Source organism: Protomyctophum bolini, assembly GCF_963924005.1.
Source record: "Protomyctophum bolini genome assembly, contig: SCAFFOLD_228, whole genome shotgun sequence".
Lineage (NCBI taxonomy): Eukaryota > Metazoa > Chordata > Actinopteri > Myctophiformes > Myctophidae > Protomyctophum > Protomyctophum bolini.
In genome coordinates, this window is record NW_027665352.1 from 19743 (window position 1) to 33420 (window position 13678).

At 43.8% G+C, this 13678-nt stretch overlaps 1 protein-coding gene across 1 annotated transcript in view; it reads left to right on the forward strand.

Moving 5' to 3' along the window:
- The first annotated feature begins 777 nt into the window (after nucleotides 1–777).
- The window catches only part of LOC308312306 (protein flightless-1 homolog), a 65698-nt gene continuing 52797 nt past the window's right edge, over nucleotides 778–13678 (forward strand). The window contains exons 1-7 of the mRNA XM_080794669.1: nucleotides 778–919; nucleotides 4071–4181; nucleotides 6611–6682; nucleotides 7118–7198; nucleotides 11333–11580; nucleotides 12202–12305; nucleotides 13432–13607. Coding sequence (XP_080650795.1) covers nucleotides 857–919; nucleotides 4071–4181; nucleotides 6611–6682; nucleotides 7118–7198; nucleotides 11333–11580; nucleotides 12202–12305; nucleotides 13432–13607 — 855 coding nt within the window. The 5' untranslated portion in view covers nucleotides 778–856. The remainder of the gene's footprint in view (nucleotides 920–4070; nucleotides 4182–6610; nucleotides 6683–7117; nucleotides 7199–11332; nucleotides 11581–12201; nucleotides 12306–13431; nucleotides 13608–13678) is intronic.

Genomic DNA, 13678 nt, shown 5'->3' on the forward strand with positions numbered 1-13678 from the left:
TGACTGAACTGTTTTGTATTGTCACTATACTTTAAAACAGTTGTCATGTTGCACACATGCCTAAAACTGCTGATATTTGCGTCGCCCTCGTTGAAAACAATGTATTTCAAACTCCAGCTTGTCACACTACACTACACACAGCTAGGCTGGATCAGAGCCATCTAATAGAAGAGTTACGATATTGAGGGGGCAGAAACCGAACGAGCGCTGTTCATGCAGCCTGAACTGGGACAAGCTGGAGTTGGAAATACATTGTTTTCAACGAGGGCGGCGCAAATAAGAGCTATTTTAAGCACGTGTGCAACATGTCAACTGTTTTAAAGTATTGTAGGGTAACAACTAGAGTCTCTTTAATGTTTATGTTGTACTATTACTACAAAAAAAAATCTAAAATAAAGGGATTTAAGGTCATTCAAGCTGAGCTGTTGCCTGAGTCCAATGCATTTCTGCCTACTTCCGGTCCATGACTTGTCCCAGTTGGTTGTCTCCATTCTCAATAGAAGTCTATGTAGGACTCAGTCGGAGCCGCCATTGGACTGGTCTGGCCCTATGAAGTAACTCTGTCTATGTCTATACATCTGATTCAATCAACGTCCCCCATTCAATGGAATGAAAACCGTGGTTTCACTGGTTTATATCCAAGGCTCTGAACAGCGCTCATTTTTCCGCCCCCTCAATGTCGTAACTCTGTCTCATGGTTTCCAGTGAGTCACACCTCCACACGGGTCAGTCAGTCAGTCAACCCTCCCGAGTCCCGCAGCCAAACACAGCAGCTACCAAAACCAAAATAGACTAGCTGGCATCAGTGCAACACTTCAGCTGAGCGCCTCACAGCGGCTGAGATCCTGAACCAGAAATGGCTGCGACCGGAGTTCTCCCCTTCATAAGGGGGGTAGACCTCAGTGGAAATGACTTCAAAGTAAGCATTGTTTTCCCCCTTTTAGTATTATGTGTGGGGTTTGATACTGATATCCGTTTAGCGAACATGTACGACCGGGTAGCCAGCGAGCTGCTGCAGTGTTTACAAGGCAACTACAGCGATGCTAGCTTTAGCTAGCTGCTAACTTTTAGCTTGCACTGGCTTAGCTTTATACTAGCACTGGGCGTTAGCCAGTTGTCAAACTGTGACATGAGTTTTCCTGTCTTGGCTTGGCTTAATTACATTCTGGCCCATGGTGTGTATTAGAACATCTTCTAGGTCTGTTTTGGGAATAATAGGATAGATAGCCAGTTAACATCTCTTGGCTGTCCAGTGTGGAAGAGATCAGATAAAAATAAGACAGCTGGCTGTTTACTCAAACTGTAAATGTTGTTGGTTCAGTAATTGTTGGCTAACTTTCTAGCATAGCCATTGGCTTTCTCATAACTTCTCTTGACTTTACACCACTAACTAAGCCGGTTTAACAATGTTGAGATAGAGGGCCATATAAGAAGAACAGATTTTTGAACAGGTCTTTGGCTAGATAATGTTTGTTTTGACCCACATGGAGATATAAATAGCAGTCTCGCCAGGCAGCAATGTAACAACAGCTGACACAGCCTGGGTCTGGCAGCGTGATTGCATTAAGTGACTGTACTGTTTGTATAGTGTGGCTTTATAGCTAGCTGCCATGTCAATCTGTCGGTAAATTAGCTTTGTCATCATCTGCTATCTAACAAATTACTTCAACTACATCAATTCATCTTATCAATAGCAGAGCCTCTGCCATAGAAGCAGGTTTGTTAGAGTCTAACAACAAACAGACAATATTGGTAGCTTGTAAGTTGTGTACATTGTTTTCCTCTGCCTTCAAGCTACAGTACTGTAGGTTCAACATTTACAAATCAATTTAGTTGCTAGCATACCAAATTGCGATTGCCAAATTGGTTAGTTAGTCACTCACACCCTTCAAGGGCAAAGCAAGCAGGAAGAGGAAGGGTGATGACTTCATCCTTTCCTGTACCCTGGCCTGTACTGTATTGTTGACACAAATTGCTCTCACACACAGGCGCGCACATTATGCACGTGTGTGGAAAATGTCATGATCTCATTGTTATGTTGGCCATATATTATTGGGACAAAACAATCTGTAGAGGTTTGGGATTATTGTTGTCTGCCAAAAACATCAAACTGGCAGTGCCAGTGCCAGATTATGCTGTTTTTTAGTTCTTTCAACACAGGCTTACATTCCCAGGTCAGTTTGTCATCCCTAAATACTTTCCTGAGATTTTTTTTCTTCTGCAAATTGTTAAAAGTATTCAATCAATCAGTCCATATAAGAGAAAGTATCGACTTATACCCATACCATTCTGATACAGTATATTTTTTGAGGGGCTCCTATGTCCAGCTTTTAGTGTCTGTGTGTAAATACAAACATTAAATGCCATTGAATTTGATAATGAATGGTCAGTTTTAATGAATGAATGGTCAATGTTTGTGTAAACACAAACATTAATGTATGTCTGATGATGTTTACATACAGTATCGGCCGGTAAGGCACCATTTCTGTCTCTATTCTGACTGATATCAGGCAGGTGTCATTTACAATTTAGGCATTTAGCAGAGGCTCTTTTATTAATCCAGAGCCACTTATATTTAAGCAAAAACAAAAGCATGGCATACATCACATATATAAAAAGTAGTTACCGTGAATCATGTATAAACTAAGACAGAAAGAAAGTTACTATGTTTACCCAGGGTAACTGGACTAAGCTCAAGAGCTTGTTTACAGCCAGGCCCTGCTCATAGAACATTTCATGGTAGAGGTTCAATGCCTTGTCCAATAAGGGCACTTCAACGGTGGTAATTTTAACGTGCCGGTCCGGGGATACGAACTAGCGACCTTCCGATATCAAGACCGCTCCGCAAACCGTTCGGCCACCGCTGCCTCCAACTAAGAACGTAGCAGTGGAGTATCTATGTCAACTATACATTACATACTATACTATATTATATATTATACAATATACATGTGTACTATAAAGTGCTATGACTACATAAAATGCAATTCTAGTGCTGTCTACATAACGAGAATTGCATTTTCATGTCATACATTTAAATTATTTATTTTGTAGTCTGAATCTGGAACGTTAGAAAAGGCTTGATCAAGTGAAATCACAAACGAGTGCTTTTCCAAAGTGTTACGTTTCTTTTGGCCCTGTTCATTGCGATCTCTGCCTGTTGCAGATACACAAATCCTACTCTGTAAACTACCTAGGATTATATTATGTACATATTTTAGTCGGATGATTTGTGAGAACTACAGTTGGTGTTGTGTTCTCTCTCACATCAGTGGTTCTCAAACCTTTTGGCCCGTGATGACCCAAACAGAAATCAGACATTCGCCCGGGACCCAAACTAGTAAAAAATAGCAGATCTACAAGCTCACAACGTGATGTGATGCTCCACGATGTGAGCTTGTAGATTGGCTATTTTCACTACTTAAAGAAAAAGAAAGTGTTCTAACTTATGGACTTATTATTTCTTTAGATTTTCTTCATAAAATGACTGGAGGGGAAATAGTTTTAATTCATGAAAGGTTTTCGGGTGGGGGGGATGTTTTCGAAGTGATAATAATTAAAAACAAAATGTAGGAAACGACAAATAATTGGGGAGCCATACAAATGACCCAGTTTTGGGGGAAACAGTGCTATACGTACAAGTATACATGATGCCACTGTTGACATTCATCTGTCCTTGTAGTTAGTTATTATGGTATTAGTTCTCCTTTGTGCCTGTAGCTATCCAGGCTCTAAATGCCGATAGGAGGAGGTAACTTGTCACCTGACTCACTTGTATTAATCATTTATACAACTGTTCTGGAAAAGTTATGAATTATAATGTTACACTGATACCTTGAACTGCCATCCTGTTTTAATGTTCTATGTGTACTATGTGCCTTTTTGCTGTGTTTTTGTGTTTCATGTTACCTGCCTGTGTTTATGCCTTGCTGTAAACCAAATTGCCCCACGGGGACAAACAAACAAATAAATGAACCTGAACCTGAACCTGTTTATGTCATGACCGTCAATGATAACCTTTTCCTCACCTTTTCTCCCCTCTCCTCTTATCTATTCTATACTACCTTCAGGGCGGTTATTTCCCGGAGCATGTCAAGCAGATGAGCAGCCTGCGATGGCTGAAGCTGAACAGGACGGGACTGTGTTACCTCCCCGAGGAGCTGGCCTCTCTGCAGAAGCTGGTGAGGTCTTCTCTTCTTCAGGCATTCTTCACACCACATTATTATAGCCAGACCTAATTCACATAATAAGAGGCATAGAGAGAATTCCTATCGTTAATGGCACTGGGATCAGATGCATTAAGGGGCCTTTACAAACTCGAAGCGAGGAACGCAGGCGTTGTTGCAGATACACAAACACACAGGTCTCCTCCAGGTCTGTTGAAGAGGGTGGCGCAACAACGCAAGCGTAACAAACAAAAAAGATAAACAGAATCCAGGTCCGGTGAGTCGCGGGCATGTGCACGCACGCAACGAGCACGAGCGCAAAACAAATTCACGGGGGCGCACTCACGTAAAATACGCTTCTCTGTTGAAAATTAACTATTGGCGCGTTTTATCGCTCCCCGTTTGAAAAGGCCCGTTTATGCACAATGGATTAGATCCTCTGGCAGCTATACTGACTAGTGCTGCACCACAACTTCCACAAGAATTGATTCTTGTGGTGAAAAAATCAAGATTCACATTTGAGCAACTCTCCCTCTTCTTGGAGTCCAACACCAAATTAACGTAATCTGTCTCTGCCGTGGTGCGCGCAGCTCAGAGTCACAACTCTTCGAATCCCGGCTCCTCCTCCTGTCTACATGTCGAAGTGTCCTTGGGCAACAAGACACTGAACCCCACATTGCTCCCGATGTGCTGGTTGGTGCCTTGCATTGGCTTCCACTGCAATCGGTGTATGAATGTGTGTGAATGTAAACGGTAATGCACCTTGGAGAAAGGCGCTATATTAAAATGCACCATTTAGGGTTAGAAGGTTTCAGTCAATCCATAATCTAATTCCCTGCATTTTAGACTTATCAGTCCAAGGTGTGACCTCACTGAGAAAACACAGGTTCCTTTAATGCTTTAATGTGTCTTCTGGAGGGATTATCTAATCTCAGTGTCCTAGATCTATACGGAGGTATGTGAACAACGGATAAACACCGACAGCTATTTTTAGTTGGTTTATTTTTCTCAGTCATTTACAGTACAGTACATTTCAGAATGAGGGTTTTACACAATTACAGTTTGACTGAAAAGGTTTGGGCTGAAGCCGAAGCTTATTATGCCCACCTTTATTAATAATTCAAATGATAAAAGGGGAAAAAAAGAACAGAAAAAAACAAAAACAGGAACAATAGCAATGGGAAAACTGATTCTCTATAGAGCGCCGCAGTCCCTCCCCCTTTCAGAAAAACGAGTGTCCCAGGAAATGAAACCCCAATGCATTCTCCCATCGGCACTTCTTATTTAATTTATTTAAAGACGGTTACGCCGCGGACAAAGCCAACTCGGATCGTGACAAATCATGACAATGAACACAATGTTTTGGGGGCCGATCAAATAATTAGAAAGAAGAAAAGAAAGTCAGGAGACAACACTATTTGTTTTGTTTTTCGTCTTGTAAATTATTTGATCGGCCCCCAAAACATTGTGTTCATTGTCATGATTTGTCACGATCCGAGTTGGCTTTGTCCGCGGCGTAACCGTCTTTAAATAAATTAAATAAGAAAGTGCCGATGGGAGAATGCATTGGGTTTTCATTTCATGGGCCACTCGTTTCTCTGAAAGGGGGAGGGACTGCGGCGCTCTATAGTGCTGTGCTTCTTATATTTGCTATGCTATGCTGTACATTTGATCTTTTTTAATGGAGCACATCAATAACATTAGTCTGCTATCTATCTCCGCCACCCATCTCTCACCCGTCTACTGTACGTGTTGTTGTGGCGGTGAGGTAATGCTGCTGGTGTCGGCAGTCATGGAGGTTTCAGTTGCAAGTGATGCATCTTAACAACGGAGCACAATATGCCTCGTTTAGGGCAGATCCTAGATCAGTTTGTGTAGTTTCAGAAATGCTGTGTGTGTGGGTGTATTCTTTATTTATTTAACCCATTCTGACCTGAGATCAGATTCTAAAAAATGTCTTCTACATCCTGACAGTTTTCCATTCTGACCTGAGATCAGATTCAAAAAAATTCTTCTATGTCAGTCGCTCTTCGATTTTTCAAAAATAGCAGACCTACAAGCTCATAGCGCGCCACTCGGTGGCGCGCTATGAGCTTGTAGATCTGCTATTTTTCAATAGCTAAAGCATAACATAATGCTAACACCAAAATGGGTTAAATACAAATTATCCCTCAAATTTTGCAGACCATTTATTTTCACCCGGTGTCAATTCTCTCTAATGTAATCCTGGGCGCTTACACTCCTTCTGCCAACCTGGGGGAAAGCTGACCGGACTGTCACCTCATGCTTCCTTCAATGCATGAGGAGTCCAAGCAGGAATCGAACCCAGGACCTTCTATAGCTGTGAGGCCACGGCAGCGCGATACCGACAGCGCCACCACCGTGCTCCTGGCTCTGTGTATTATTTATATTAACCTCTGTTTTCTCTGTCCCTTCTCTCGCAGGAGCATCTTTCAGTGAGTCACAACAGTCTGACAACGTTACATGGAGAACTGTCCAGCCTACCCAACCTACGGGTAACTAACACACACACACACACACACACATATACACACACACCATGTTCACTCATGTTTCATTATTTCTTCGCATGAAACGTATAATAATAATGGCCTAAATCATATATGTCAAATCAGGCCCGTGAAGGAATTATCTTTGGCCTGAACTGGCCCTCTGGTATATTGCACGGACCACCATAATACTACAAGTCCCACAATGCACTGCGAGTGCATTGTCACATATCGAGGGCCCACAAGCGCAAGCATGCGTCTTCTCTTCACTATATTGATCAGCAGTGAAAGTATATCACTTGTGGTCTACTTTCAGCTACCCCTCTCCCCGTGTGTTGAAACACAGTCCGGCCCGCCTCGACTTGTACCAATTTCTTTATTTTGGCCCTCTGTGTATTTGAGTTTGACATCCCTGGCCTAAATGTTTTATTTTGTGTGCAGGCGGTGGTGGCCAGAGCCAACAACCTGAAGAACTCTGGAGTCCCTGATGACATCTTTCAGCTGGATGACCTGTCTGTGCTGGTAATTATACCATCCCCCCTCCCCCCATACATAAACAAACGTTAACATTACATACATACGTTCGGTCCCTGGCACCCCGCCCTCACTAACCTCTTAAGCCAAGGCCTATTCATAGTCTGGATTTTAGGTGGTGAGGTGACCACCGCTCCGGTGGTGAGCTGACCACCCCCGGAGCTGAAATAACGTTGAGCGGTGGTGAGTAAAAACAGAGAGAAGGGCTGGAGCGGTGGCGGTGGTTTGCTCTTCACCGCGGCTCAGTGACGTCATGTTGTAGTTCGGTGGTCACCTCACCACCGAAAATCCAGACTATGTATGAGCCTTTAAGGGGCAGCGGTGGCCGAACGGTTTGCGGAGTGGTCTTGATATCGGAAGGTCGCTAGTTCGTATATCCCCGGACCGGCACGTTAAAATGACCACCGCTAAAGTGCCCTTGAGCAAGGCATTGAACCCCTACCATGAAATGTTCTATGAGCAGGGCCTGGCTGTAAACAAGTTCTTGAGCTTAGTCCTGCAGTTACCCTGGGTAAACAATAACATAGTACCTTTCCTTTCCTTTTCCCCCATACATAAACAAACGTTAACATTACATACATACGTTCGGTCCCTGGCACTAACTTCTGTGTGCCTCGGTATGAAATGCACCAAAAAGTATTTTCTCTCAATCTCTGCGCTGTAAAGATGACAGAGCAACAAACGGTATGGTCCTTTACGCAGGCCCCAGTCTAATCTGTTTGTTTAGAGGTATGGTCCTTTACGCAGGCCCCAGTCTAATCTGTTTGTTTAGAGGTATGGTCCTTTACGCAGGCCCCAGTCTAATCTGTTTGTTTAGACTGAGGTATGGTCCTTTACGCAGGCCCCAGTCTAATCGTCTAATCTGTTTGTTTAGAGGTATGGTCCTTTACGCAGGTCCCAGTCTAATCGTCTAATCTGTTTGTTTAGAGGTATGGTCCTTTACGCAGGCCCAGTCTAATCGTCTAATCTGTTTGTTTAGAGGTATGGTCCTTTACGCAGGCCCCAGTCTAATCTGTTTGTTTAGAGGTATGGTCCTTTACGCAGGTCCCAGTCTAATCGTCTAATCTGTTTGTTTAGAGGTATGGTCCTTTACGCAGGTCCCAGTCTAATCGTCTAATCTGTTTGTTTAGAGGTATGGTCCTTTACGCAGGTCCCAGTCTAATCGTCTAATCTGTTTGTTTAGAGGTATGGTCCTTTACGCAGGCCCCAGTCTAATCTGTTTGTTTAGAGGTATGGTCCTTTACGCAGGCCCCAGTCTAATCTGTTTGTTTAGACTGAGGTATGGTCCTTTACGCAGGCCCCAGTCTAATCGTCTAATCTGTTTGTTTAGAGGTATGGTCCTTTACGCAGGTCCCAGTCTAATCGTCTAATCTGTTTGTTTAGAGGTATGGTCCTTTACGCAGGCCCAGTCTAATCGTCTAATCTGTTTGTTTAGAGGTATGGTCCTTTACGCAGGCCCCAGTCTAATCTGTTTGTTTAGAGGTATGGTCCTTTACGCAGGTCCCAGTCTAATCGTCTAATCTGTTTGTTTAGAGGTATGGTCCTTTACGCAGGCCCAGTCTAATCGTCTAATCTGTTTGTTTAGAGGTATGGTCCTTTACGCAGGCCCCAGTCTAATCGTCTAATCTGTTTGTTTAGAGGTATGGTCCTTTACGCAGGCCCAGTCTAATCTGTTTGTTTAGACGGTTCATATTTCAAATGTATACATTCAGCAAGAACGTCAATGTTTATCCAATGCAGCTCTCTCTCCCTTCCTCTTCATTGCATCATCCTGGCGCTCTTCCCTTTTTCCATAGCCATATTTTCTACTTATTTTGCCGGGGATTTTTTTTCTGAATAAAGTCGCTAGAGTTCCAAGAAGATGAGGCTGATTTGACTCACCACCTCCCCCTCCCCTCCCCTCCCCTCCCCCCGCCCCGCCAAACCGGGGGGTGAAATCTTCCATTACTACCTTATTGCACTAATAAGTCTGATCTCTCTTTAGAGAAGTGTTAATATTCCAAACGAGGTGCGTGATGTAGTCCGACATTAGGACAGAACATCGCTGTTCTGATCCAAACCACAGACGGCACCATATAGATTCAGAGTAAATTAGGAATAAAGAGAAGATTGTTGACCCATAAACCAGGAAGTGACTTTGTTCTTTTTGTTTTGCTGTCAAAATGTTTATTTTAGCGATTGCATTAACCCATTTTGGGGCGGGAACCCCTTTTGGTTTTAGCATCATGTCATGCTTTAGCTATTGAAAAATATAAGCTATACTGTGGTCTCTAAACTGCCTCCCCCTGGCCAGCCGGGGTGCCTGATGGAGGGGAAAGGAACTGGTCGGAATAACGTGTTCCTTCCACGCGCTACGTCCAACCAGGGAAACTCCCCCCTGTCAGGTGTAAAGGAGCAACTTGGACACTCAGGCATGAAGGGAGCATGAGTTCAAGTCCGTTGCTCTCCCCAGGTTGGCGGAGGGTGTGTAGAGCCCAGGATCACAGTAGATGATTGACACAGGGGTGAAAAATGGGTTACAAAATCGTGGGATAAAAAAAAAAAGATTCTCAGATTTAAAAAAATAAATGAACACAGTTTATCAACAAACTGGTTAATCAGTCGATAAGTCATCAATGAATGAATTAATCTGTATAATTCCCCATCCCTAATTTAGGCATTTATAGCAGGCACTCTGCATGCTAATTCCGATCTCACACTTGCTCCTGTCTAAATAACAAGCAACAAAACAAACATCATCTAAATCACATTCTTAATATTGTCGTTGAGAAGTTGACCGAGATAATGTCTGCAACAATCGTTTGCATCGTTCATTCAAAAGACAAGTTGGCAAGACGGGGTCCTGAAGTGCACTTCTTCTTCTTCTTGCCTCTGAGAAATTCCAAGTCAGTTGACGTTTTTAAAAGCAGTTTAAAAACGTTTTTATTTCGTAAATACTTTCCCCATGTTGTCACTTGATTTCCTCTGCAGGTCCGTTTGTTTTGTCTCCATTTTAAATCTTTGAGTATTGATTATGACGCATGTATGCATGTATGTATATATGTATATGTGTATACAGTATGTGTATATGTATGTATGTGTGTATGTACGTGTTTGTGTATATATATGTATATATATTTATTTTGTTTTGTTTTGTATTAACCCATTCTGACCTGAGATCAGATTAAAAAAATGTCTGTTTGAAAATGACAGTTTTCTGAAAAAGCTATGTTTCTATGTGTCAGTCGTTCTTCGATTTTTCAAAAATAGCAGACCTACAAGCTCGTAGCGCGCCACTCGGTGGCGCGCTATGAGCTTGTAGATCTGCTATTTTTCAATAGCTAAAGCATAACGTAATGCTAACACCAAAACGGGTTCCCGCTTAAAATGGGTTAACCTGATTGTTTTATATTGTGTCACTGTTCAGCACTTTGTAACTTTTGTTTCGAAAAGTGCTCTATAAATAAAATGTACTTACTGTACTTACTTCTGTAAAGGCGGTCTGTGGGACACATGCTCAAAAGGACAAATCATAATAACGATAATGAGGCAACACAAGAATTCAGAGTTATATGAAGTATAAGGATTTTACTCGAGTAGGAGACAAACTTACATGACCTGTTCATGTATGGAAACCCCAGTCCGACTCACAGAGTGACAAAAAGCCGACAGCTTTTATAGCTCACTCCCATAACAGCCAAACCCCCCCAACATAGCCTCAAGACGTTCAAAAAATGGGACAGTGACATCGTAAAACAAACAGGACCAAAACCAGCACCACAGGGGTGTGTGACAGATAGAGATAATATCAGACTGTAACTTAGAGTATAAATTAAATGTTTATATCTTAACCCATTCTGACCGGGAACCCATTTTGGTGCTTAGCATCATGTTATGCTTTAGCTATTGAAAAATAGCAGATCTACAAGCTCGTAGCGCGCCACCGAGTGGCGCGCTACGAGCTTGTAGATCTGGCTATTTTTGAAAAATCGAAGAACTACTGACATTTTTTTAGAATCTGATCTCGGGTCAGAATGGGTTAATCAGACCCAGTGTGTGTCCAGCGGAAACCTCGTATGAATCTGATCTCAGGTCAGAATGGGTTAATTTCCACGACACTTCTTCTTCTCCTTCTCCTCCCAGGACCTGAGCTACAACCAGCTGACGGAGATCCCGCGGGACCTGGAGAACAGTCGCAACATGCTGGTGCTCAACCTGGCGCACAATGCCGTGGACGCCATCCCCAACCAGCTGTTCATCAACCTGACCGACCTGCTGTACCTGGACCTCAGCGACAACAAGCTGGACTCCCTCCCGCCGCAGATGAGGCGCCTGGTGCACCTGCAGACGCTCGTCCTCAACAACAACCCCCTGATGCACGCGCAGCTACGGTAAGAAACACAAACATTTTTTTAATTTTCCACCTAGCCCTGGTCCAGGGCTTACAGCGAGTCTCTCTCTGACGCCCTGTGGGAGTCCCTTCCGCAGCCCTCTGGTGATATTCTCACTCCCTTGCGAGGATTTTCAAATCCCAGCAAATAAACCAAACGACGTAACTAACTACTCACCGAAACAAAGCCTGCTAGACCTTAAGGTAAAAGTCTATTCTCTGACCTGGGAAGCGTCTCAGGTCCCCAGCTTCTCTCTAAAATGCACAAATTTAATCATTAAATAAAATAAAATGTACTGTTTTTACTGCTCTGTTTGTATCTCACTTTCTATTGTTGCTTAATTTTTACCGTGATGTTCTTGTTTTTATTTTTTAGCTTATTTATTGTAACAGCACCTTGTAACATTTAAGGAGCTTCATGAATGAAATAACCAAACCATACCTCACCACATGCAGCAACTAGTAAAAATCTTTATAACCTTTATTAGGGAAAAGCAGGCCTTTTTGGGTTCGTATGGTACCATTTTCGGGGGTTCTTTACTGTTCTAAAACTGTGTTTTGTGTGTGCGTGTATGTGTGTGTGTGTGTGTGTGTGTGTGTGTGTGTGTGTGTGTGAGTATAGCCAGCTGCCAGCCATGGTGGCCCTCCAGACCCTCCACCTGAGGAACACCCAGAGGACACAGAGCAACATGCCCACTAGCCTGGAGGGACTGGCACACCTAGCAGGTAAACATACTGTACATCATGCACCATTAACAGTTTGACTCCAGAAAACGCGTAACCTGCATTTTAATCAAATATTCTACGCTGCTGAGATTGTTGTATTACCTTTTAGAGCATACGCTGAATTATTTGGGCCTTAGATCCGTGAAAAAATATCGTCCGTTTGTTATGAACGATCGCACCACCCGCCATCTTGGTGCGCCCGGAAGACCGCCCCACAAGACCCTCCTCCAAAAGGCTTTGTACCCCGTTCATTTGCATTGGCCTCCATTTCCCAGAAGCCCTAGCAGCCCACAGCATGTGTTGATTTCCGGTTTCGTCATCAAAGCGAAACCATCTCGTCTCCAGCTCCGCGGCAAAGACAGAGTTTCCTTTTAATTATTACAATACGGCGGATTAAACACATAAAACAAAAGGCAGGGAATGTCGTAGAAAGCACGCATGGTACCCTGGATTAAACAATTAGCGGCAGTCACAAACTGTTGGAACAGGTCCTCGGTTCGATTCCCGCTCGGGGCGCTGTGGGTGCTGGCGGCGTGTTTCCTCCTCCGCGTCATCAGTGCCCATACCCGAAGGCGGGGTTGGCGAAAGGGCCTTTCTGTGTGGAGTTTGCATGTTCTCCCTGTGTCCCCTAGGGTAGATACCCTCACAAAAACATGCAGTAATCCTGGTCTCTAAACTGCCTCCCCCTGGCCAGCCGGGGCGCCTGATGGAGGGGAAAGGAACTGGTTGGAATAACGTGTTCCTTCCACGCGCTACGTCCAACCAGGGAAACTCCCCCCTGTCAGGTGTAAAGGAGCAACTTGGACACTCAAGCATGAAGGAAGCATGAGTTAAGTCCGTTGCTCTCCCCAGGTTGGCGGAGGGTGTGTAGAGCCCAGGATCACATTAGATGATTGACACAGGGGTGAAAAATGGGTTACAAAATCGTGGGATAAAAAATATATATATAACAAACTGTTGGAACGCATCTGTTGGAAAAATAGCAGATCTACAAGCTCGTAGTGCGGCACTCTGTGTCGCGCTACGAGCTTGTAGATCCCCCGTTTGCACATGGGACACATACATACAGTGCACCTACACCTGCATAACCAACATGTTCTTCTTCTCCACACCGTCTCCTCCGTAGACGTGGACCTGTCGTGCAACGACCTGACGCGCGTGCCCGAGTGTCTGTACACGCTGGGCAGTCTGAAGAGACTCAACCTGAGCTCCAACCAGATCTCTGAGCTGTCGCTGTGCATCGACCAGTGGACGGGGCTGGAGACGCTCAACCTCAGCCGCAACCTGCTCACCTCTCTGCCCGTAAGGACACACTCCTTCTTTCTTTTTTAAACCTCTGTTTATTATGATTTTTTGGTATTCAAGAATGTTCA